Here is a 26,185-nt window from a genome sequence, read left to right as displayed (position 1 = left end):
TCTTAACTGGACCTTTAGGCAAACACTGCTGGCCAGACACTGTGCCCAAAATGAGGTGACAGAGGTGAATGTTTGTGCCCTCAGGGGATCAGTCCGTGGACACTGTGTATAAATAAACCCCACACCCAAACTTTACAGAACGGCCCGGCAACCCATGGACTGGATGTTGGATCACCCCAACCCTCTGCCCGTGACCTAGTTCTACACCTGCTCATTGAACCCTACTTCCATAATCACATGACCCAAACTCATTCTTATGCCCCTTGAGCACATGTTTTAATTCTTCTTTTTGAGTCAAAAAAGATTCCATCCTCTCTCTCCATGTTCTTTGGGCATTTTTGCTTAGTAGCGCAGTGTTTTTATGTGTAGTATTTATTTTTATAGGTCAGATGGGTGCAGTCATAATCATTATGATAGCACAGGCCTCCTTGGACCTAGGAGTCCTTATTTTTGGGGAGTGGAATCTCCTGGTGCTGTGACAAGGGCCTGCAATTACCACTTCTGGATCAGAGCCCAAGCCCTGATAAAGCCCCAGCCCTTGGAGGGGATCAGTCCCTGGACCTGACCCAGTCCTGCCCAAGGATGATAAATGGCCCAGCCTCACGAGCGCTCCCCAGTTTCCACATTGATCTCAGGTCCTCTGCCAAGCACCATTCGGCTTCCCAACCCCCATCACTTCTAGCAGGGTCCTTCCTAAACAGGGCACTTAGATTATGTGCCCTATTTGTGCGAAGGGTAGAGTTATGATGTTCTTTGTTACTGCTGCTGCTGATAATTAGCATGTCTATTAATAGAAACGTTAATAGTTAGGGAAGTGGGGAGGTTTAGAAAGCTCCTGTATCCTGCCAACCATCTCCATCCTCACCCCACCAACACACACCCCGGGATAAGGAGGGAGCGAATAACTAATGACTACGGATTTTGACTGAATTGGTTGGAAATTGTAGAACCACTTTCTGTTCCCCAGAATGATAGGAGGAGAAATAGCAGGAAACCTAGGTCCAGTCAGCAACAGGACAGCTAAGTCTTGGTTTTTGTATGCTTATATGCTGTGATTTCATTATTTTGAAGTAATTAAACTGCTTTTTAAATAAGCTTCTGATTTGCAGTCTTCCCACACCTATCCCTTGTGAGTGAAGCTTTGTGGAACGTCTGGATTCCTGGCAGGAGGGGGAACACTGCCTGAGGATTTCTGGCCTCCCTTCACTTCCCCAGGGAACTGGACACCTCCTTGAGAAGCTCATCTCCAGCAGGGCAGCCAAAAGCTCAAGGTGGAGGGGAGGGTTTCTCAGATCTAAACAACTTCTGATTTTAAGGTCCCTCCTCCAATCTAGAAGAGAAGAAAGACTTTGGGGAGGAGGTTTGGGATGGGGCTAAGGAATGAGACCGGAGTCCTGGCTACATTGTGTGAAGTGGGAGAAGGAAAGCAGGGATGGCAAGCAGAGCTTGATTTGTGCACAGGGCAGATGGCTACCAGTGTGAGTTCTTTGAAACTTTAAATCCAGCCATTTAAAATATGTTCAAAGACCTAAAGGAAACCATGTCTAAATAACTAAAGAAAAGTGTGAGAGCAATGTCTCACCGAATAGAGAATATCAATAAAGAGACAGAAGTTATCAAAAAGAATCAAACAGAAATTGTGGAGTTGATAAGTACAATAATAAAATTCACTAGAAATACAATGAAAAACTCACTAGAGGGTCCCAACAGCATATCTGAGCAGGCAGAAGAAAGAATTAGTGAGCTTGAAGATAAGGCAATTGAGATTATCCAGTCTTTGGAACACAAATAAAAAATAAAGAAAGAAAGAAAAATGAACAGAACCTCAGAAACCTGTGGGACACCATCAAGCATGCCAACATATGCACAAGCAGGTTCTATAAGGAAGGGAAAGGGAGAGAGGAACAAAAATAATATTTAAAGAAATAATAACCAAAAACCCCCCAAATTTGATGAAAGCCATTAATTTATACACCCAAGAAGCTCAGTGAACTGCAAGTAGGATAAACTCAAAGGGATCTATTGTTAGACACATAAAAATCAAACCATTGAAAGACAAAGACAAAGAACTTTGAAAGCAGCAAGAAAGAAGCAACTCATCACATACAAAGGATCCTCAATAAGATGAACAGCTGATTTCTCATTGAAACCATGGAGGCCAGAAACAGTGGGATGGTAAAGTCAAAGTACTGACCGGGGGGAAGAAACCCTGTCAATCAAAAGTTCTATATCTGGCAAAACTATCTTTCAAAACTAAAGGATAAATTAAGACATTTCCAGATAAACAAAATTGAGAAAGTTTGTCTCTAGCAGACCTGCCCTACAAGAAATACTACTGAAATAAAAGGACACTAAATAGCAACTTCAATCAACATGAAAAAATAAAGAGCACTGGTAAAAGTAATTACATAAATAAATTAAGATGATATAAATGTATTTTTTGTTTGTAACTCCTTTCTACTGACTTAAAAGACAACTGCATAAAGCAATAAATACAAATCTATGTTGATGGGCATAAAATGTATAAAGATGTAATTTATAATAATAACAGGGAGGGGGGAATGGAAACTATACAGGAACAAATTTTTTATACTATTGGAATTAAGTCATTATTAATCCAAACTGTTGTAAATTGAGATATTAATGGTGACCCCCAGGGCAACCACCAAGAAAACAAATAAATTATACATAGTAAATAAAATTACAAGAGAATTACAGTTGTACAGTAGAAAATTACTAAGACAAACAACAAAAGAAGGCAGTAGTGGAGGAATAGAGGAACAAAAAGGACATCTGAAATATAGAACAGAAATAGCAAAATGGCTGACACAAATCATACTTTACCCATCACATTAAATATAAACAGATTAAACTTTCCAATTAAAAAGCAGAGACTGGAAGAAAAGATTTAAAAACATGATCCAACTACATGCTGTCTACAAGAGAACCACTTTAGATTCAAAGGCACAAATAGGTTGAAGGTAAAAGGATAGAGAAGATACATCATGCGGAAGATGTATCAACCAAAAGAGCTGGAGTGGCTGTACTAACATCAGACAAAATAGATTTTAAGACAAAAATTGTGACTAAAGACAAAGAAGCACACTTTATGATGATAAAGGGTCAATTCATCAAGAAGCGATAACAATTATAAACATACAAGTGAGTGAAGTAAGTCAGACAGAGAAAGAGAAATATCATATAATATCGCTTATATGTGGATTCTGAAAAAAAGAGTACAAATGAACTTACTTACAAAACAGAAATAGAGGCCACAGATGTAGAACACAAACATGGTTACCAAGGAGTCACAGATGTAGAAAACAAACTTATGGTTACCAAGGGAAGGATAAATCAGGAGACTGGGATTGACATATACACACTACTATATATAAAATAGATAACTACTAAGGACCTACTGTATACCATAAGGAACTCACTCAATACTCTGTAAAGACCTATATGGGAAAATAACCTGAAAAAGAGTGGATATATGTATATGTATAACTGATTCACTTTGCTGTACAACAGAAACTAACACAACTTTTTAAATCAACTATACTCCAATAAAAATTTTTTAAAAATATATAGGAACTTAGAAATAGAGCCCCAAAGTACATGAAGCAAACTGAGATCTTTAAGAGGAGTACAGGAGAAGCAGCTCTGTCCTAAATATTTCACCCCCATGACTCATTATGGTGCTTAATAGTCTAGCACTAAGGATTTATTCCTTTGAGTTAAAGTTTTGTCTCCTTTAGAGTTCTTTGTTAAAATATAAATATGGCCCTGAACACCATGGGCATTAACACCTTAGCTGAAATTGGCTTAAGACCCTTTGGAGCAGTGACCACTCATGACAGAGACAAAGGGCTGAGCCATTTATGATGGAGGATGCAGGTGCCGCCTGTGGGCCGGGGGGAGAGAAGGGGGGAGAGGAGTCCAAGATTGGGCGGAGGTATGAACACTGGGGAAAGAGTACAGGGCGGGGAGAGGTGGGAGAAAGTCAGGGTATCACAGAGGAACAGAAAAGACCCCAGAGGGGCTGTGAGGGGAAGTAAGTGCGGGACAAGGAGCAAAGTGACAGGGCTGTTGGTTTGGTGACGGAGCTCGTGGTGGCCACTCAGGGTGAAGGCAGCAGCAGACCCGGGAGGAGCCCAAGGAATCGGAATCGGGAGCGAGCATGCCCGACGAGCACAGGGCATCCCTGGGTAAGCACCGGGAACGGGCTGAGGCCGGGAGAACCACGGCGGGGAGGGAGAGTGGTGGGGCGTGGGCCCGACTGGAAAACCAGGAAACCCGCAGGACAAAGACGGGCAGGGCCAAGAGGCAATGCCGGACACAAGCTCAGAAGCCGGGGGAACAGGCTGGACAAGCAGGCACACAAACGAGGTGGTGTCTGTGCGGTTCCCAGTTATGGGAGGACGCTTAGTGTTAGCTGCTGCTAAATCTGCAACTGAGGCAAGGCAAGGGGTCTGGGCAGAAACTCGACCTTGACAATGACCATATCCCCTACTTGTCAGCACCTATGTGTTCTGGGCACTTCACATGCACTGCCTCCCGTGATACCTAAACATCCCTGTGAGGTAGACATGGAAACCTCCCGTCTACAGACAGACAGGAAACCTGCTTAAATGACTTGCTCAGGGTCATTCCCGCAGCAAGGGGGTGGAGCTAGGAGGCTTTTCTGACACACTGTGCTAGGCTCTGGGCCGGGCTGGCGGCCACGGGGGTTGCTTCAAAGGAATAGAGAGGGAAGGGGCAGCTGAGACCCAGGGACACAGAACTTCTGAGAGTCTCTCTGAGGTCCCCCTCTGCCATTTTTTTTTCAGGTGGGGTTGGAGCAGGAAGCAGCAGAGGCCTAACGACCCTTCCTGCCCCTCTTTCTGCCTGGATCTTTGAGGGTTCGTGGGGATTTACCCAACATGCTGCAAGGCCAGGCACTAGGGTCAGCTCACCCTGCTCGAAACCCAAGCCAGGGACTAGTGTCTGGGGATAAGGGCACCTGTGGGCTTGGGGAGCCCCAGGTACAGCCTGCTGGCCCCATGAGTCCCGTTGACATCTCTGTTTTTTGTCAGAAGCCGGAGAGCTTGTTCACTTTCTCCATGCTGTCCCCTCTCTTCTACCCGCCCTCCACATGCACACACACAGACACTGGAGGGCCACTCCCGGGTGACCCATCCCACTAGTGAGACCATCAGAGTGCCCCCTCCTAGGGAAAGGAGCTTCCTGTGGGTCCCTTCACACCTGGACTGGGGGCCAGCAAAAGTTAGACAGTGAACACAAGCCCTCTGAGCAGGAAGAACCTGAAGCATCAAACAGCCCACCCCTTATTTTACGGATGCGACAGGGGCCCGGGAGGGAGCAGGCGTGCCCAAGATCCTGGGCCCCTCCTGGTGCTCAGTGCTGGCTTTTGTCCCCCACCTCTGTGGGCTCCCAGGGGCCTACAAAGGCTGGACGAGAGAGAAAGTCTGCACACGGCGGCTGGCGCTGGCTTGTGGCCCATGGGCTCTGACCCTGAGGCTGGTTTGGGCAGGAGGCCACAGGAATACCCTTGGGAGCTCTGGCCGGTGGCTTTCCCTCCCGCCCCACGGTCAGGCTGGCTGTGTGCAGGTATCTTGAATCATCTTCTTGGAGGCCTGTGGATACTTCCTGCTCCCTTCCTTCCTGCATGCCCCACCGCACATGGACACCACCCAATTTCCTACAGGGGGCCTGGGTCTAGCCCTAGAATGGTCATCGGCAGTGATATTTATGATCATTGCATCCAAACTCCCAGCCAGGGCAAGAGTGCCCTCGCCAACCCCCTGGACACCAGCCAGTGACGCTGGAGCGCTGCCAGGGGTTGGGACCTCACCACCTAGCGGACGGGCCCACACACGGGCCCAGATCAGTCCCCTCCATCCAAGTGCCCTGTGCCGGGGCCCTCACAGGGGTGCCAAGGCCGACAGCTACCCTCTGTTCACGCTCAAACCCCAGCAAAATGTCAACATCACAGCCACACTTTAAAAAAAAAATAGAGCCTTCTAGAAAAAAGTAACATAAAGTGAAATCAGTAACTGTGGACCTGGTGTTGGGCCTCCCTGCTTGCCTGTCAATCTACCCTGTTAATCATCATGTACCAATTTTGAAGAGCTATTTTGAGAAACATTTAGAAAATGGCTTTTACATAGCTATATATACTTATTTATACCCTCAGACATGGCCTCTCTGTTTAGCAACAGATGGTTTTGTTGCCCTGGTTTTCATCTCCTAGTCAAAGTTAAGCAGTTAGTAAGCCCACTCCCTGACCCCAGGCGTACATCTATCGCCCACACTCCACCTTGGCGTCAGGGGTCTGGGTGGCCGGCGGGGAGCAAAGGCTGTGGTTTTTGGAAGGCATGGCTCCAGAGACCCCAAGGGGACAAATACTGGAGGAACAGTGGCTGCTGAGAGAGGAGGGGCCCAGAAGCTTGGGAAGGAGCAGGACCACTGAGGGGAGAGGGTGGGACAGGATGCAGGTGCCCCAGTGTGCTTTTCTCAACACCCGCGGGCGTCTCAACGTCCACGAAGCACATGCCAAGGGTATCCCACTGCCATCCAGAGAACAGGCCCCAAGGCCAGACCAGCTGCCCCAGTGCTGTGTCTTCGGCCTACAGGAAGCAGCAAGTCTGCCTTGCTCAGTTGCCATGGCAACCTCAGTGCCGAGGCTCCTAAGGGCAGGGGGCGAGAAGGGAAGTGGGAAAGGCACGTGGTGGCTTTTCTGGAAAAGCTCATCTGTTGTTTCCCCAGGAAACCAAGCTGGGGGGAGAAAAAAGAAAGGAATAGGCAACTGGGTCTAGACAGAGAAGGGGGAGAAAGACCCCAAGATGCTCCAAGAACAGCTTTCCTGACGGGCTGTGTTTTCCTTCCTTTGGGGTGGGGGACATCGCTGACAAGGATAAAGGTCTGGGTGGGCCTTGGTGAGGGCATCTGTGCAGGAGGCAGGGTAGGCCCCGTGGCCTCAGGCCTGGGTGGGAGTCCTAGGGGGCCTGTATCAGCCGCAGCAGGCTTTCTTCTTGGCGGGGCGGTCAATCTGAATGGTGTCGTCCCTCACTGTGTCTTCTTGTTCCTTGAGGATCCTGGGAGAGGGGAAGGTAGAGTGTCAGCAGCAGAGGAGCTGCTAGGCACCTCAGGTTACAGGCCATCTGGGTCATGAGGAGGGACCCAGCCTCCCCAGAGCATCAGAGAGAGTCCTGCAAGTCTCCCCCCAGTGAGCACAGGTGCACGACTATAATTTGTAAAGCCAGAGTGTAGTCAATATGGGTCCTTCATAACACCTCCTCCAGGAAGTCTCTCCTGATGCTCTGACAGCACTTGGATCCTTTCTCCGTTCTAGCCCCATCACTGGGTGTAATGCACTGCTTCTGTGCTGGCTACCTCAGCAGAGGGTGAGGTGCTGACGGCAGAGACTGTATCTTTTGTCTCTGCAGCCTATCACAGTACCCAGCACACAGCAGAGGCTCAAAAATTATATTTATTGGTTATTAACTTTATGGTGGGGCTTCCCGCATGAGCACAGCTCCAGATTAACTATAAGAGGTGAAGGATTAAAAATAGCATTAAGTATCTTATCCCTGCTTTATACTTTCCAAGAGCTTTCACCTGAAGCATGTCTTCTGATTTTCACAACAACCCTCGAGCGGGCAGGGAAAGTACGATGGATGTTCCTTTGCTGGGGGCAAAGCTCAGAAAGGCAGGGTGACTTGCCCCGGGAATCAGTGGCAGAGAAAACCCTAGAATTTTCCCCATAACTCCCTAGGTCTTCCATAACTCCACCACCTCTCCAGTGCATTGAAGAAGTTGTCCTGGGCTCTTAGTTACTCAAATAAAAATATTTTTTAGATGCCCCAAGATGAAGGCTGAGCGCAAAATGAGCACTAGTCAGTATTTGCCGGCTGGATGGATGGATAGATGGATGGAGGGATGGATGGAGGGAGGGATGAATGGACAGACGGAAGGAGGGGTGGACGGATGCCTAGATGGATGAATGAGTGAATTGCCCAAGGATTGAAATGGGGCTTGTGTGGTTCTGTTTCCTTACTCTCAGTGCAGGCAGAGACTTACGGGACCGGTCTCTTGAGTGCTGTCCTCTTGGGTGCCTCTGCGTCCCCCATCGCAGCCCCTCTCCTTGGGTCCCCCTCCCCCTCCCCCAGGAGCCCACAGTATAACCCAGCTGGCTGCCAACTAATCCCTGCTAAAATATTAGCCAGGGGAATTGAGGGGCCTCTGATCTGACCTTTCCCAGGATCATTTGCATTTAAAAAGAGGATCCCTGGGAAAAAGGCAGCCTTTAAGGCTCAGAAGAAGACTGCACCATTGTAAAGCAATTATACTCCAATAAAGATGTTAAAAAAAAAAAAAATAGGTAATGGATTTTGACGAAAAAAAAGAAGACTGCAGTTGGGGGGCGGGCGGGGTGACAGGCAAGGAGGCTTTCTTTTTGTCACTGTGTTTCGGAGGGCTGTCCCTCACCCCTGGGGTCCCACACAAAGGCCTAGGCCTCCAGCCGCTCTACCCAGACGGCTCAGATGGACAGAGGGGCCGGCTCAGATGGACAGAGGGACCGGCTCAGATGGACAGAGGGACCGGGTGAGTGGTGTCTTTTACCTGGCCAGATGGAGCACGGACTCTTGGGTGTTGTGACCGGAATAGGCACTGCATTCGTAGAAGATCAGGTTGTGCTTCTGGAATCAGAGAACAGAGGGCATGAAGGAGAATATGGGGGTGGGGGCTGGAGGGAGCCATGGGGGGCGTGGGAGAATGCCCCTCTGCACTTACCACACCCTCACTTCCTTGTGTCGTCCCCTCCCCACTCTGTACCAGGTTGATTTCTGTCCCTTGTGCTCCCTGACTGATGTAGGTTCCGGAACTATCTCTCAGGGGAGCCGTAACAACTATAAAACAACAGGACCTACACTGCTGCCTTCGTGTTTTACACTTTCTGGAATTGCTGTCCGGGATGTACGGGCTCCTTTCTTTTCACGCCAGCCTGTGATGCAGGCCGAGACACAGAGGCCAGGGTGGGCAACATCCGTCCCACTTTACAGGCAGGGAAACTGAGGCTCAGGAGGGTACAAACGGCGGGTGGGCCTGTTCAGGTCACAGCGGGGCTCCCAGCAGCCTGCTTGCCCCAGGACACGGGCACAGTTAATTCATACACCAGTTAATTAATACTCCGGCTGCCCATGCCGTCCGCACTGGCGCCACAGGACAATTGTCCATCACTTTGCTGCGCCGAAGCTGGACGGTGAGAGTGGAGGTATGGGTGTCATGGCCAAGGCCCATCTTATTCCACTTATCACTCCCATTAACAGGTTTGCTGCTTCCTTAATGACAATGATAATGGCATCTGGCATGAGCCCTGGGGGGTCGGGTAGCTGAGTGCAGACACTTCTGCGGTTGCAGGTCAGGAGGCCCCGCGAGCGCTGGCCCAGCTCCATCCTCTGCCTTCACCCAGTCTTGTCCCTGCACACCTCGGTTGGGCCCTGACTCCCCTTCCATCTGTGGAAGGATGAAGGCTCTGTGTGGGCGCGGGCAGCACACAGGACCTAGAACTGGGAGACGTGATTTGCCTTCCAGCTTCGAGTCCCGACCCCACCCCTGGGGCCAGGTGATAATTTGAATAAATCACTTAACTTCTCGGAGCCACAGGTTTTTTTTTTCACTAGAAAGGAAGAGAGAAAGAGAGAAAGTGAGAAAGAAAGAAAGAAAGAAAGAAAGAAAGAAAGAAAAAGAAAGAAAGAAAGAAAAAGAAAGAAAGAAAGAAAAGAAAATGGGATGATAAACTAAAAACACAGGTCTGCAGTTCCTTAATCAAAAACCTTGGATCCAGATGTATTTTGGAATCCAGAATTTTTGAGTTTTATAAAGCGAATACCTATCTATAATGTATATTATATAATAGCCTCTGTGGATCTGGGATAGCACGCTATAATCAAATATATTAATAATTCTTCAGTGAAATATTTGAATATTTGTTCAAAGTGAGGTAAACAAAACCCATAAATAGCCTCACATCGGTTCCGGTCAGGTTTTTTCTGCCAAACGCAATGCAAAAGCCTTTGTGCTCAGAGCTCCTTGGGCTGGGAAACGTGGATGCAGCCCGTGGACGTGCAGCTGCGGGCCTTTCTTCCTCCTTTTTCCCTTGAGTTTCACCACCTGTGCCTGCCTTCCTAGCCTCTGAGGTCCTGAGTCCCTGTCTGGAGCAAGCACACTGAGAGTTATGGAATCCTGGGGCTGGGAAGCCCTATCTCCCCAGACACACAGTTCCCCGAAAACCACTCTGAGGCAGTAGAGGAAGCCAAGGAGCGAGCATGGCTTGTGTTGCTGCCTGATTTCCATCACGCTGCGACGGTTCCCTGCTTGGGCAAGAGGGCTGATGCTTATTTTAATGGTCAGCTTTGCAGTGCCTGCCCTGAATTTATCTGGAGTTTGCAGCTTTGACGCTCAGTCTTGGTAGGAAGGATGGATGCTCTAACAGAGCTGCCCAAGGAAGAGCACGCTGCCCGACAGGTAGTGAGTATTTCATCCCTGAAGGCAACCAAGTAGGGAAACACAGATGATGGGATTCAAGGATCAGCTAGGGGACTGAAATAAGTAACTTCCTACTATCTGAGGATTCATAATTCTGAGTTCCAAGGAAGAGAATCTGGGAAATTCCCCACACCTGAGTCAAGTTCTCTGCGGAAAGTTCCACGTGGGGCTCCCAGAGAAGGTTCCCACACCGGCTCTTGGGCACATGCCCGACTCCCCTCGGGGTCCCTCCCTGTCCCAGGGGGATGCTCGCCCCTCACCTTGGCCAGCTGCTCTCCCAGGCCCCGCGGCACTTCCCGCTCTTTCTCGTTGTCAACTTTGTTGCCCAGCAGAAGAAGGGGAATGCGGTCTCCCACAGCTTCCTGCAGAACAGATAATCCCCCAACTGAGAGAAGCATCCTTAAGGAGAACCGGGAAGGGCAGGTGGAAACACTGGCTGCAAAGACACAAACTAGCTTGCGAATCCCCTGCTGCCAAAAGGCCGGCGATAACAGAGTCACCCCAAAGCACAGAGGGGACCACCATCTCCCAGAGCCCCCGTTTGCCGGGCTTCTGCAAGGTGCTCAAGGCTGCCTCTGGGTGCCTCCCAGCCCTCTCAGCGCAGGGACCACCCTTTACCCCGCTCCTCGGGTCCTGGCTGGAACATGCAGCCTCCCCGTGAGCTGGCACTGGGAGCAGGATGAGGGCATAGCTGACGCTGACACCATAGGTGCCCGTACGGAGCCCCCGAGGGCGTTCCCAAGTGACCAGACTCGATCGATGTGACCAGAATGAACAAGGAGCTGCTCAATGGGCTTTTGAGGTGGTCCAGGGGCTGCACGGTCAGCAGCGTACCTCCGGCGGCCTTGACCTGGGCACGTAGCTCCCCGAGGGCTGGGTCCAGATCCGAGTCACGGTCTTGGGTCCACAGCGCGTGATACATGACTGTCATGTGCCTCCCTGGAGGTCACCCCATGGGGACCCCCGTCCTGGGTGCCCTGGCTCTGAAGGAGCCCTGATCCGGAAGAACGGGGGCCAGAGCAGTCGCACTTCATGGGCCAGAAGAACAGGTTTATTCCAGGGCTCAACCCTACTTACTCCTCCAGGGGCTGTGTCCTGTGTCATATCAGCCAGGGGCCTGCACCCCAGGGTCCCTGAACCCTAGGGTCTTTGCACCCCAGGGCCCCTGCATCCCAGGGTCCCTACACCCCAGAGTCCCTGCACCCTACATCCCAGGGTCCCTGCACCCCAGGGTCTTTGCACCCCAAGGGCCCAGGACGCATAGCTACTGAGTGAGTCAATATGGTAATGTTCACATTTACACAGGTTGTTATTTTTGCTTTGGGAGATATTTAATTAGGGGCTTTTAATCATAATTTGGTAATAAATAGGTATTCACTGCAGCTCTGTTTCACTAAGTAGAGAAGGCCGTGGGACACCAGAAGCCTGCCGGCGGCTAGTTTCGCCAACAGTTCGGCTGCTTTACCCTAGACCCCGTCAAATAAATGTCCATGGTCCATCTGACAGGTCACCTGTTTCGGGTTTAAATAGCATCACATTCGAAATGAAGCCTCCGTGGTTCCTCAATCTACACATTCATTTTTATTGCAGTTCAGCAGTGAAAAAACCTCTCATGTATTAAATGAGAATGTTAAAGCTCAGAGAATCCAAAAGAACATCCAACAAAGTTAGCGTTATGAGGACCCACCCTTTAGTATACGGGGCCACCTTTCTCTAATCCTTGGCTCTGAATTCTTATTTCTAATGACCTCCCTGCTATTTAGTGTCTCATTAACCAGAACTCTCTAAAGGCAGTATTTCCACATATTCGTGGTGAGATGGTAATGAACGTTCGTAACGATGACTCAGAGGCCCAAGATCTCACAGTGCCTTCTGACCCTTCAGAAGTAGACTGACTTATGCACATGGTGGTGGATGTGTTGGGTAGACTTCGCCATATTCCAGTTATCTGCGAGTGAGAAACCCACTGACGGCTACGTGCGTGGACCCTGAGGCTCCTTCTTGACCAGACTGCGGGTACCGGGAATACCCCGTCCCCCACCCGTGCTGTGCCGCAGAAACTTGTGCGGAGAGCTTTTCACAGAAAAGGAAGAAAAGAGGAAGAAGCAGGAATATGGGCCAAAAGACTTGCTATTTGGAGCACACGCGCGCGAGAGATATTTGTAGATGGATGTGTGAGGAATGACTAAGGCTGGTGGGGTTTCTTGACATGGAAATGCTCTGAAAATAAGAGCATCAGACTTGAAATCCCAGGGTGGGATTCTAGCCTGGAATCTGGTATTACTTGTTACGGGTGATGGCTTGTTCCTCCCTTGCAAAGGGGATGCCGGGTCCTGAATGACCCGATAGGATGAGGTAGGAACAGTCAGCCCAGCATCTGGGCCCTGCACCACGAGCAGCAGGGCTGCCTCTTGGAAAAGCAGAGGCCGCCTTCCTTCCTAAAGTGATTCCTGGCTAAAAAAATAAAAATAAAAGAGCTTAGAAGGAGCAGGGAAAAAAAGCCCAGGCCCCAGCTGGAGCGGTGGTTTTCTGTTCTTTGCAGCGTTCCCCTCTTATACAAACTCTCTGGACCCCTCGTGTCCCCTCCCAGGGCCCTGGCCTGTGCTGATGTAGGAGAATTAGGCCTATCTCCAAAGACGTGGCAAAAATAAGTGAGAACACACATAAGGCCAGGGCGTGTGCTACCCACTGCAGACAGCCAGGCACCCTCACCCCGGCCCCAGGTCACCCTTCGACACAGGAGGCACTGGGGCTGGGCTGGGGGTTTCATGGTCCTCTCTGGCTTGAACCTCGAGACTTGAGCTTTTTGCCTACACTTTGCACCATTCACCTACTTAACGAGGGTGTTGGCCTGCCCACTGCTTGGACAAAGAGGCTCATAATTATCCACCAGATGAAGCCACACTTACTTTTAAAAGTCCAAAGAGCACCTCCTTTGGTGACTAAGTCTAAGGCCACCCAATGTCTGCAGACATTTTTATAGGTGTTGCTAAAGTCCCATGGGCACACCAGGTCAGAGGGCAGCTCCCGGGCTGGCCACAGTCTCTGTGCAGGAGGCCCAGGCTCTGTCCGGCTCTGCCACGTCTCTCTGTGGGACCCACCCGGATCCCTGAGCTGTGAGGTGGGCTCCAGAGCTGGCTTCTGTCCTCCCTCTAGCCTCTCCGCCTTCCACCACTTCAGTTACCTTTCTCTGAACTTGAACTTCTTGGAAGACAGACTTGTTGAAATTCAAAAGATTCCCCGTCTCTGATTTTCACTTACAGGAGCTGTCAACTCAGAGCAAGGGTTGGCTTTCAGCTCAGGACGTGCAGCTGTTGCATTTGGTTGGTTGCAGTGTGTGTGTGTGTGTGTGTGTGTGTGTGCGCGCGCGCACGTATGTGTGTGCGTGTGTATGTGCGTGTGTATGTGTGTGCATGTGCGTGTGTGTGTGTGTGTGTGAATACCTATTTGCTGGGAGGCAAGAAAAAGTACTTAGCCAGGCGAGTGCTGCTATTTCTCCAGAGGCAGAACAAAAAAATTTCTCAGCACATTAAAGCATGCATTTATGCTCAGAAGAAAATGACTGCAAAATTATATCTTGGGGGTTTCCATATTTATCCGCCCCCCTGGACGATGAGTCAAAACAAGATTTATTTGCGTAGTTCGTTCTCAACTGCCGGCACTTTGAGCTCAACTTGGAACGTGGGAAAAAAAAAAAAATCAAACTGCTATTTTTTGCCGTGTGCTGTACATTGTCACCGGTGACAAAGATCACAGAGTGAGAGCCAGTCAGCCATCCAGGAAGGGAGAGGAAAGCTGCAGAACTATAAAACAAGAGGCTATGTGAGATTAATCTCCCTGTTTTTTTTCTGGCTCAGAGGCACTGGCCTTGCTGGTTGATGACTTGGGTCCGATGCCACTTCCTTGATGCATAGGCCTAACAGGACAGTGCTCTTGGGATGACAGAAAGATCCAAACGAGATGTTAACACGCCAGGACTGCAGACATTGCGGACCAAACATCTGGATTCGGGAGAAATACCAGCCCATTGGGCTTGTACCACATCCTATCTTCTCTACCTGATACAGGCCCCAACGTCTTCAGATGTCCAGGGTGCCTCACGGTCTAAACATGGGGCCCTTAGAGCCTGACCAGTTTCTCCTCTAGATGGGACTGGTTAGACCAGTACCACGCGGCAGAGATTTGGTGGTCAGGAGGGTGGGGGATGCTGAGTTGGTAGGAAGGTCTAACTGCTTTGATTTCCTGGAAGTGCACAGGAAAGCTAAATGGCGGGAGAATCAGCACAGAGTGTGTCTGGGCCCCGCTTGGGTCTTTTCTGCAGGAGGCCTGCGGGCCAGGTAAAGGTGCCGAGGTGGGAGAGGAGGGGGGGTGGGGCAGGACACCTCATAAAGCAGAGCAGTCGCCCCTTCTCTTGTGCCCAAGGCATTTGGTTCCCTCCGGGCTGGCAGGGTTCTCTCATCCACACACACTTGCTCCATCCCGGCCCCCCAGAGGGTCAAGTACCAGCCCCTATAGAATGCGGGGGCCAGGAGGAACCTTCCAGACCCTTTGGTCCACCCCTTCATGGAGTGACTGGCCCACGCTTCACGGCCAGGCGGTGGCTGGGCTGGGACGATGAAAATGTCCTTTGCAGGGAACTCCACGCCTCCCCAGCAGCTGTTCCTGCCCGACACAACCTAGGAGTCAGTCTTTGCCGTGTATAATCCGTGGCAATTTCAGCCCTTTCCTTGGGTACAGCTTTTCAGGTTGGTGGGGGAAGGGGCGCTGGGAACAGCTGGCCACCATTCACTTAACAATAAGGCTTCTGAACCCAAAGCCTGTTATTAAAGCTCCCCCTCCACCCTCCCTTCTCCCGGCAAGGCGGAAACACGGGGAGCGCTATGGACATTCAAGGTGAGCCACAAACATCAAGTGCTGATTATTTTCAGTTCCCCTCCGATCCAACAAGGTGTCAAGTTTTAATCTAACACCTGACTGTCTCTGATGGCTGGTCGCCAAGGCATAACGACTTCGCTTTTCAAGAATCTTGAGAACAACTGCATTGATGATGCCACGGCTCCGTATCCTCAACACACAACCCCACCTGACACAGCCTCCAGCACCTGCTCGCAGAGCCCTGGGGCCGCTGCATCGGTGCATCACACCGAGTCCTCCAGAGCGCGTGGCGCGGGCTGGGCACGTGGGTCGTGCCCCGCGAATCCTTGGTGAAGGAACACAAACATCTTTGAAAAGGATTTAGAATCTTGCTTCTCAAAGTGTGGTCCCTGGACCAGCAGCATTGGCTTGTTAGAGCTTGTTAGAAATGCAGAATCTCAGGCCCCAGCCCACACCTGCTGACCCAGGATCTGTATTTTAACCAGGTCTCCAGGAGATGCTTCATGCATATTAGAGTTTGAGAAGCACTTGTTTAGGCTGGAAACCATGGTGGCTGAGAAACAAAACCACCTGGGGGACTTTTGCTTTTTTTGGTTTTTTTTGTTTTTTGGATTTCCAGGACCTGAATCATTCTCTTTGGGCCCTGGTGTCTGTTTTGTTTGAAAGCTTCACAAGTGATCCTGATGTTCATCTGAGTTTGGAATCATCATTTAAAATTTACCTGTACCTTCTGCTAAAATTTTAAAGCAGGAAAACGCAAACTACAAATTATATACAGAGAAGCCCCATCCGCATATGGATAATTCTGAGTTAACCACAGACGGATCTGCCATCTCAGCTTAGCTTCCCCTGGGGAGTGGCTCAGGCGATGCTTCTCGGCCCTACCCCGGGCAGGAACAGGCCAGTCACGCAGTGCTCGGCCCAGCTTTCTGCAGAATGGCCCAACTCATGCTTCAAGCTGCAATGAAGACCCTCTGACATTTCTTCACCTCCACCACCATCTTCAAATTCAACCAGACGTTTCACTTCCTGGCTAGATCCCAGGCTCTCTGCAAAACAGGGGCCTTAGAAACTACAGCCCCCTACTAATGGCAGAAAGCGTAGTTCTTTAAGTTTCTCTCCATCCATCCCTACTAATCCCAGACTATTTGCATTGCCTCTTCCCAGCTCTAGTATACAGTCGTCCCTCCCCCCATGAGGGCAGGGACCGCACCTCTCGTGTTCACCTTTGGGTCCCCAGTAACCAGCCTGGTGCTGGGCACTTGGGTGGACTGACGCATGGACGCCTGAACCGGTTTCTTCCCGGAGAAGGTGGGGTGTGAGTCAGGTGTCCAGAGAGGGCAGCGGGCCCAGGAAGAGGGGCCGCCCGGAGGCCCCCAGCTCACCTCCACGCTGCTCAGCCACGGCCGCACGGCCACGAAGGACTGTCTGGCTGTGAGATCGTACATGACGACGACGCCGTCGGCCTTGCGGAAGAACTGCCGGGTGATGCAGCGATACCTGCGCGAAGGGCCGGGTCACGTGCGCGGCCTCCTCTGCCGCCACAGCCCGCCCCCGCGGGGAGAGGAGAGGCGGGGTTACCCGGGAGGCGGGGGTGTCCTCACCTCTCCTGCCCCGCCGTGTCCCACAGCTGCAGGGCCACCCGCGAGCCGTCCACGCTCACGGTCTTCACGCGGTAATCGATGCCTGCGGGGGGAGCCGAGCATCATGTCCAAGTCCGGAAGCCACGCCCCAGCCTGGAATCCCATCAGCCCGAGGGGCGGCCCTCCCCCTGCAGCTCCTGACAGGTGGTGTGGGCCGGGACAGAGCATTGGGCCGGGAGGCCCGGGACCTGGGTTCTGGTCCTGTCTCTGCCGCTGACCGGCTGTGGGACCTTGATCCAGTCACGGAGCCTCTCTGAACCGCAGGCTTTTCACTGCAGTGTAATCCAGACCCTCTTTAGGGATCAAATGAGATCACATACGGAAAAGCAATCTACCAACGCAAAGAATCATCATTTACTCCCTCCTTGGGAAGATGGAGCAACAGAAAGACTGTCCTCAGATTCCTTCCTCCCTCCCTCCCTTTTCTTCTTTCTCCCTAGAACCCTTTTCAAAGTTCCCATAGTAAAATCCGAATATCCCTGGGGGATGGATCACACTTTCAGACTCCCCTTGTGGTGATGAGAAGGTAGGTGGAGGAGAGGGGCAGGAGGGGAGGGCTTGGCAGGTGGAGGGAGGGACGGAAGAGAAGAAAAGGGGTGGGGGAGGGAATCAGAGGCAAATCCCCCTTAGAGATGGAATCAGAGCTCCTAATCCCAGCCATCAGGCCACTTGCAATCCTCCCTCTGAAGCTGTGACCCTACCTGGAGTCATGGATCCCAGAGAGAGGGTGCAGGGCAGGGAGATGTACTGTGGACCCCACAGCAGCCCTCAGACAGAGGACCTAAATGTAGGTGCTTTGATAACAAACACTCCTCCCTCCTACACCCTGTGAGAATGTTCACAGATGCTCAACCAGGTTTTAAAACGTTTTTCCCCCTTAAGGCATCAGATCTTGGAACCAGAGGGCATCCCCTCCCAACCTCTAAAAGGCCCAGCCTCTGGGGTCCTTACTCTGGAGGGCTCAGGGGACAGCAACAGCAGCCTGGCCAGATAGAGACAGACAGACAGACTGACAGACAGACAACAAAGAGGCAGTCGATGGAAAAGGGCATCCCCGCCATGGTCTCCAGGCAAAGGCGAGTGTGTGAGGGGCCGGGCAGGGGAGGAGAGATGGGAGGGTCATCTGCTCCTAGAATGTTAGCAGGACTGCAGAAGCCCTGGGCTCACAGAAGAGTCAGAGAGAGGATGCGCGTGTCTGGGTAACGAAAAGAGGGACGTGTCCCATTGGTAGAATGCTTGGTATCCCCAGTTTCCATGTGCCATCTCTCCCTCTTCACCGCGCTCCCCTGGGACATCCATGTGCAGGTTGCTATGTGCACACACACACGTACCCATACTCACACGTGCACACACGTGCACCCCCCTTCTCGTCCCAAACCATAGAAGGATAAGGAAGCAGGAGCCCAGCCTTGCCCAAGCTGGTCAGCAGGCTCAGCGAGTTGCAAACCCAGTTCTGAGGCTCACTGCTCTTTTCATAGCTGTACCCTGGGCACGGGGCCCCTGGCAGCTTCGTTTCACCTAGAAAGTCCAAGGCTAAATGCTCCCATCAGAACAGATGGGAACCAAACCCAAGGGTGTTTTCTTAGCTAAAGCGGTAGGGCTTCCCCCATCGGTGCTCTGGGAGGCCGGGGGGCTGCCCACAGCCTGATAACAACCCAGGGGAAAGCCAGCCGCGGTCATCACACCTTCGGGGCCTGATCTGAAGCCCCCGAGGATGAGCCCTCTCTCTGATGGAAAGGCAGGTGGTGGAGGGACGGCTGGGTCCCTCGACCTCACTGGTAATCGCTCTGCTGGAGGACGGGGAGCTTGTCCTGCAGGGAGCTTGGTGGACCAGGAGCTTGGCGAGTCCCCGCTGGTCCACGAGGTAGCCCTCCCTGCAGCCTCAGACCCGCAGGCCGGGAAGCAGACGAACAAGCCCAAGGGATGTGTGGGGTTTGGGAGGACACGGGGAGTCAGCGTCCAGCAGGAGAGGCTGCACAGAGTGATGAGGTACCAGAGGGACTTCTGAGACCCCCCCCTGCACCCATTCCAACGGTCCGGGAGCCCAGACCCCACGTTCCTGCCTCAGTCCTGCCTCTGACCAGCTGTGTGACCTCGACGACGTGACTTCACCCCATCTGGGAGGCTTCACTTTCCCCATCTGTAAACTGAGGTGTGACGGGGGTGCTGGAGGGAAGTTGGGTGTCCATGATTTTACGTCCAGCTGTAGCATTCAGCAAACACGTGGAGGTGACCCCCGACTTGCAACCCCAGTGGTTCCTGAGTGAGGACTGGACCTCGGGGGCCCCATCACCGTGGAGTGTGCTGTGTGTGGGATGTGTGGGTCAGAGCTGTGGGTGATGGACCCCAGGAAGGGCGGCGTTCACCTTTCTGGACAGGACAGGTCATTCCAAGCAGGAGGGCTTGGGAGCGGGGAGTGCCAGCGAGATGTCCCGGAGGGGAAGCTCTCGGGATTTCTCTGTGGAGTCGAGGAGAGGGATGGAAACGGACTGGTGCCCAGGAGAGGGCAGAAGAAACACCTTGGGCCGCGGGCCGTGGTTTAAAGCAGGGCCATGAACCAAGGCAGGGCCTCGGAAAAAGCTCTGGACTCAGAGTCCGGGGTTCTAGAGCCTTAGCCGCTGGCAGCCACTCTTCTCATTGACAAAATGAGCTCCAACGTTCTGCAAGCGCCATCGTTTGATGTCTCCAGGACACCTGTAGGGCCCACACACCTGCTTTACAAGGGATCCGCTGGTGCTAAGGCGGGGAAGGCAGGGGCGCCCCGAGACAAACTGTTGCATCGTGGAAGCCACACCGCGCACAAGCCGAAGGTGGAGGACAGGTCACGTGCTCATGAGGGGCTGGGCGATCAGGAAGGCCCTTCGGTGATGGAGGAGAGCTTTAAGGCACCACCGCGCCCCTGCTGGCGCTGTGCTGAGCGCCCAGGGCTGCTGTGCTTGACAGGGGTTGGCCTGCTTGAGCCCAGGACTCGGTGGCTCATCTGTGTCTTTAAAGGGAGCATCTTCCAGGCGGCTGGTGTGACATCAGCTCCCTGACACGTGTGCCGGGGAGGCTAATTGCAGCTGCTGCTCTGGCTCGTTTTGCACAGCTCGATGAAGGGCGTTCCAGATTTGGAAACTTTGATATTTTTCCCCTTCCTAAATTGTAGGTGTTTCCATAATTGGCCTCCTGGGGAGTGCAAATTAGTCTGATTTTCTCTTTTTCAGAGCTTTCCATCTCGGGGGCACCAGTTGGAGGTGTAAGCAGACCCCGATTCCCTGATTTTACCAACAGGAGAGGCACCATGTGCACCGCCGGACGGCCGCCCCTGGGGGCTGCGGCATCCCTCCCCTGCTCCCACAGCCTGTGCCCGCGCTGTGACCTCAGGGGTGGTTCTGCGGCCACCCCATGGAACGCTCCAGGGCGGGCCAGTCCAGCTCTGCAGCCGCTGCTTCCTGTGTCACCACACTCGGCACACGGGGGTCACTCCTAGCCATCCCTTCCGGCCGCACGAGGCCAGGCTCTTCTGGGCCGTCTTGCCATCAGAGTCCCGATTCTTCACCTTGGGATGCGCCCATTCTCTGGGTGGGGCAGGAGGGGCTCCGGATCCGGAAACCGCAAAGGCTCAGCAGTAAGAACAGGGCGCCTACAGTCGTGGGAAGAGACCCACCTGTAGGAAGCAAGTTGGAAGGAAGGGCCCGTCAGGTTATCCTGGAGGAAGAGACCAGACTCTCCCCAGGCAGGCTCTGCGGCAGGAAAGTTTGTCTCGGATTGTCTTGGAGGGCCAGCTTGTGAGACCTCCAGGGGTCAGAGGTGGTCTGGACAGAGCCCTGGGCTTGGAAGCAGTCTTGGCTGGCCCGGTTCAGATCTCTCATTTTTTTCAGGTGAGGAAAGACTGAAGCCGAAAAGGAAAACACCTTCTCCCGAGGTCACACAGCTGATCAGTGGCAGAGCTGAGATGAAGGTCCGGGACTTCCGATGCCCCACTGGACCTTAGCAGCCTCCCCTGCCTGTGCCAGCCTCTGTCCGCCTCCTGTGGCAGAAATTGGGCTCTGAGCACGCACAGCACAATACTGTTAGGGAGACAGTGGGCTGGGACAGCAGGGGCGCATGTGGGGTTGGGTCGGGACCAGTATCAGCACCAACCAGCTGGTGGGAATGAGGACCCGCCTCTGGACCTCTCTGGGCCTCAGTGTCTTGGTCTGTCCATTGGGCTGATGGCAATGCTTGCATTTCAGGGTTGTTGGGAAGACAGATGGAAATGATAAATATCAAAACCCATGGGAAATATTCAGATCATATCAATGTATTTTTAATATAATTGACCTAGCGTGGTTAAAGGGCACATAGAAGGCACCCAAAGGATTCATTGTGTTTTTTGCTCGAGTGATTCACCTTGGTAGAAACTAAACGGTCAATATGCCCTTGGGTCTTACCACATACTCCAATGCAAGAAGCACCTCTGGGTGAAGGGGCAAAGGCTCCTATCTAAATACAGAATTGCCCGAGATAATAATGGAGGCGCATGAAGCCCTGATCAGCTATTAGTAGCTGAGCTTAACGAGCGTCCACAATGGACTCCCGCTGTCACCCAGCAGGCCCGGGATGCAGGAGGAGGAAACCTGATGGGTAAAAGAAGCCCCCAAGGCACTGTCCTCCATCCTGCCCGTCTACACGAGTGTGCATGCACGCACACACACACACACAGAGAAAGTGGGAAAGGGATGACTGAAGACAGACAGGCTCAGAGAGGGGACAAAGGGCCAGAAGTCCACCTTTGCCAACTTCAGAGCCCCTCATCTTGGGCACAGGAACCGTTCGTGGTCCCATCCCCGTGGAGCACCAGGCAGAGGGGGGCCTCACCTACCAGCCCAGCCCTCGGCCCCTCCCACGGGGCTCCAAGTCCCTCCCTGCGCACCCTTCTCACAGCCGCCCCTTCCCAGAGGTGGGCTGGGGTCCAGCCCAGGGCCGAGAACTCACCCACGGTGGCCGCTGAACCCGGGGAGAAACTGCCGTCGCAGAACCGGCTCAGGAAGGACGTCTTCCCCACGGAGGAATTGCCCACAAACACGATCTTGAAGAGCCGGTCTGGGGTGGACACAGAACCTTCCTCCTGTGGAAGACAGACAGTAGGGTCAAATGCTGGGACGGCCGCCTGCCATCCCTGCCCCTGACCTGTCCGGAAAGGGACCCGCAACCAGCACTGGGGAGGCTGGTCGGGCCTTGGATGCGGGAAGCTTCGGGCTTGGGGCACCGAGGCTCCTTCCAGCTTCAGCAGCGGGAAGAGAGACCTTCATTCCACCACTGTTGCCCACGTGCTGTGCTGCAGGCCCTGTGCTGGGCCGGGTGTGTGGTGGAGGGAAGGCGGCCACGTGTACAGATAGTCACGGCACGATGTTCCCAGTGCCCAGAGCACGGACGAGGAGTCCAGGGTTTTGGGGTGCGGGGAGCTCTGGTCTGGGGCTTAAGGGGGAAGCAGAGATTCTCTGCAGAGGGTGGGTGGGGAGGACAAGGTGGGGTGTTTGCAGGGGAAGGGGAGAGAGAAAAAGACGGCTTGTCTATAACTCGGGGGCAGAAGCATCCCAGGCTGGGGCCGGGCCTCTCGTTTCTGCCCCGTCACTGAAAGCCCAGACCGGATGGAGGACACGCTCGCCTCCCTGCATGCTGCCCTTCTGTCCCAGCTCACCTTCCATCTACGGTCCCTGCCTGCCCTGGAAATAAGGCAAGACAGTCTCCACTCAGTAGCTTGGGAAATCCCAAGATGCCAGGCTACGGGAAGAACTTTCCAGAACACAGTCATGGCGCTGCTTCTCCAGCCAGCAGCGGAAGAGACTGGGAACTGGCCTGCCTGTTACTCTGGCACGCTACAGCCCAGCGGGAAATGGACTTGCTCCAGGATGCCGCGTGAGTGAGAGGCAGAGTGAAGACCAGCACAGGGTCCTCCCTCCGAATGGTCATTAAGTCCAGAAAGCCGCGCGCTCCCCCAAATCCTGCCTTCTGGCCCAGCCCAGCACTGCCAGGCCAGATGAGGAGGCTTGTTAGAATCTGTTTGGAAGTGGATTTGGGGGGAATTAGCTCCTCTCGTTGAGCAAATACCATAGTGGAGGAGCAGCAGATATTAGCAGTACTTGAATTTCAGAGAAAAGCCATTAACAGCCTTTTGGGGAGAAATCAATTCCATGCTGTACTTAGGAGGGAATTCAAGGTCAATTACAGGAATTTAAACCCAACTTCAAAAAAAAGAGAAACCCACACTCAGAAACGCTGCCCTGGCCCCAGTCTCTTTATTCCTGCAATGCACAAGCGCCACTCTCTGCCAGGCTCGTGCTCCATTCGTCCTTTGTTTGAGACTAAAGCTCAGCGCAGCCATTGGTCCACCCGAGGCCCGGGGACGGTGGGAGGAGCTGGTCTTGGCTGCAGAGGCAGTGGCTGACCTCGCTCTGCGCTCCCCTCACCCTGGCCCCCGCCTCCCGCAGGACGCTTATTCCGAAGACAGGATGCAATCAACCCGGTGATGGTTCGGTTGGGGGAAGGACCCACCTCACAGGAGCAGCGAAGCTATTCCAGTTCTTGCCCTTAACCCGGGGGACAATCCACCTGCCCGGGAACGACAGTGAGACAACAAAATTGTGGGGAGGGGCTGGAGAAAGTCTCCCTCCGCTGGCAAGTCAGGGGGTCTGTTCTCCTCCTCCTTCCCACCGCTGTTTGTTTTTTTTTTTTTTAAGCTTTAAAGAATGAAAGTAATACATACTAATTTCTAAAATTAGGAAACTTAGCAGAGGGGAAATTAATAACTATTCATAATTTACCCCCCAACCCTGAAATGGTCACTATTCCTATTTGGATGCATTTCTTCCAGGCTTCTTTCCTTTTTTTTTTTTTTTAAAGAATAGCTCTTTATTTATTTATTTTTTGCATTTTAATTTTATTTATATATTTATTTTTGGTTGTGTTGGGTCTTCGTTTCTGTGCGAGGGCTTTCCCTAGTTGCAGCAAGCGGGGGCCACTCTTCATTGCGTTGCACGGGCCTCTCACTATCGCGGCCTCTCTTGTTGCGGAGCACAGGCTCCAGACGTGCAGGCTCAGTAGTTGTGGCTCACGGGCCCAGTTGCTCCGCGACATGTGGGATCTTCCCAGACCAGGGCTCGAACCTGTGTCCCCTGCATTAGCAGGCAGATTCTCAACCACTGCGCCACCAGGGAAGCCCCAGGCTTCTTTTTTATATAGATGAATCAATATATGTTTTTTGAGAGAAATCTGATATACTATGTATACTTTATTCATATTATTATATATAATATAAATTTATGTATAATTTTCTATTTGTTCCTATGTTATTAAATTATATATAAATATTTCTGAGTCACTGAAGTTTTCCAAAAATGTGATTTTTAATAGCACTATATAACATTCTATTAAATTAATATAGTCTAATTTATGTCCCTATTGTTGTTTTTTCAATTAGTTGCTCTTATGTACTTACATTCTTTTTTTTTTTTTTTTAATTTTTTTTTTTTTTTATAGTTACTTTATTTATTTATTTATTTATTTTTTTGGCTGTGTTGGGTCTTCGGTTCGTGCGAGGGCCTTCTCTGGTTACGGCAAGTGGGGGCCACTCTTCATCGCGGTGCGGTGACCGCTCTTCATCGCGATGCGCGGGCCCTTCACCGTCGCGGCCCCTCCCGTTGCGGGGCACAGGCTCCAGACGCGCAGGCTCAGCAGTTGTGGCTCACGGGCCCAGCCGCTCCGCGGCATGTGGGATCTTCCCAGACCAGGGCTCGAACCCGTGTCCCCTGCATTAGCAGGCAGACTCTCAACCACTGCGCCACCAGGGAAGCCCTACTTACATTCTTGAATTAAATTTTTGTCTGATTTTGGTTATTTCCTTAGGAAAGGTTGCTAGAAGTAGGAGGGCCGGTTCAAAGGAGGCGGACCTTTAAAGTTCTTGATTCCTATTATCGAACTACTTTCCCGAAAGCTGGTACCAATTGATGGCTCAGCGGCCTTGCAAGGGACCCTCTGTTGAGGCTGCTGTGTGACTGACTTCCAGCAGATGCATTTCCTCTCTGCTGCAGTTTCCGTCCCAGCTAAACGGCAGCGCATCCCGGTGCAGCCGGTGGGGATGCAGAGCGGTGGGTGAGAAGGCTGGGCTCCCATCACTGCAGGCTGGGTGGGCCTCCTCGCTCTGTGCTCTACTTCCCCACCTGCCTAAGGGGAGAGCAGATCTCTGATGCCCCTCATCCGACAACTGCGAGGATCAGATGCCACGGCAGACACGGACGCTCAGCCTCTCCCTTCACCCCGTCTCCCGTGGACCTCTTAACATTCTTTCACATTTGGGGAGCTATTGTGGGGTATTTAAAGCCCTGTTTGTGCCCACTGCCAGCAAGTGTAGTCTGTGCACTTTTGGGGATGTACAAGGGGGTGTAGGAGGGATGCCCCACCCACCAAGGGCCCCACCCACCAAGTTCTCCCCCCTCCCTTGGCCCAGGGCCCTCCAGAGGAGTGGTCTGTAGGCATGAATCTTAATCCAGGCCCAAGAATGATAACCGAGGCCAAGAAGTCCCTGTGCAGGGGCTGGAGAGGGCTCACTGGCACACATGCTAACGCATCACTCGGACCGCTCAGCTCTGAAGGCCGCCACAGGGTGAGGGAACTGTTCTAGAGGGTCCAGTAGCGGGCAAGGGGAGGGCTGAGGAGCCAATTCCAAGGCCTGGGTCACAGACAAGGTGAGGAGCATCTGCAGTGATCCAGAGGAGGACGGTCCCTGCGGCTTCCTCCCGGAGAACTCAGCAGGGAGAGCTGGTTGGGGGCGCGGGGACGGAGGGTGGGAGTGGAGGGTCACACCGCCGGGAGGAGCAGGAGGCGAGCTGATTAGGAACCGAGGGAAAAGCAATGGTGCACAGACTTCCCCAGCAGGGACTGGCCTGCAGGGAGCGGTTACAGAACGGACCAGAAGAGGTACCATTTTTAAAGCATGTGACAGCTGACGCTAATTGCCCAGCAGAGGCTCTGTCCTACTCTATAAATGCAGAATCTGAATCAGAAAAAAACACATAGGGGCCAACAACAGAAGTTGTTAGGAGTGTCCCCAGACCCCCGAGTCTCCATCATGACACTCGGCAGAGCAGAGAAGG

At 52.4% G+C, this 26,185-nt stretch overlaps 1 protein-coding gene across 5 annotated transcripts in view; it reads right to left on the bottom strand.

Moving 5' to 3' along the window:
- Positions 1-6,731: 6,731 nt before the first annotated feature.
- Positions 6,732-26,185, bottom strand: part of CRACR2A (calcium release activated channel regulator 2A) — a 113,585-nt gene continuing 94,131 nt past the window's right edge. For all 5 annotated transcript variants that reach the window (XM_007170218.2, XM_057556481.1, XM_057556484.1 and 2 more), the window contains 6 exons: positions 22,029-22,161; positions 17,031-17,112; positions 16,812-16,926; positions 10,812-10,913; positions 8,626-8,702; positions 6,732-7,097 (listed from right to left, as the gene is read on the bottom strand). In XM_007170218.2, coding sequence (XP_007170280.2) covers positions 7,013-7,097; positions 8,626-8,702; positions 10,812-10,913; positions 16,812-16,926; positions 17,031-17,112; positions 22,029-22,161 — 594 coding nt within the window. In that variant the 3' untranslated portion in view covers positions 6,732-7,012. The remainder of the gene's footprint in view (positions 7,098-8,625; positions 8,703-10,811; positions 10,914-16,811; positions 16,927-17,030; positions 17,113-22,028; positions 22,162-26,185) is intronic.

The sequence above is a fragment of the Balaenoptera acutorostrata genome, chromosome 11, assembly GCF_949987535.1.
Source record: "Balaenoptera acutorostrata chromosome 11, mBalAcu1.1, whole genome shotgun sequence".
In the NCBI taxonomy this organism is placed as follows: Eukaryota; Metazoa; Chordata; class Mammalia; order Artiodactyla; family Balaenopteridae; genus Balaenoptera; species Balaenoptera acutorostrata.
This window is presented reverse-complemented; position numbering and strand designations above follow the sequence as displayed.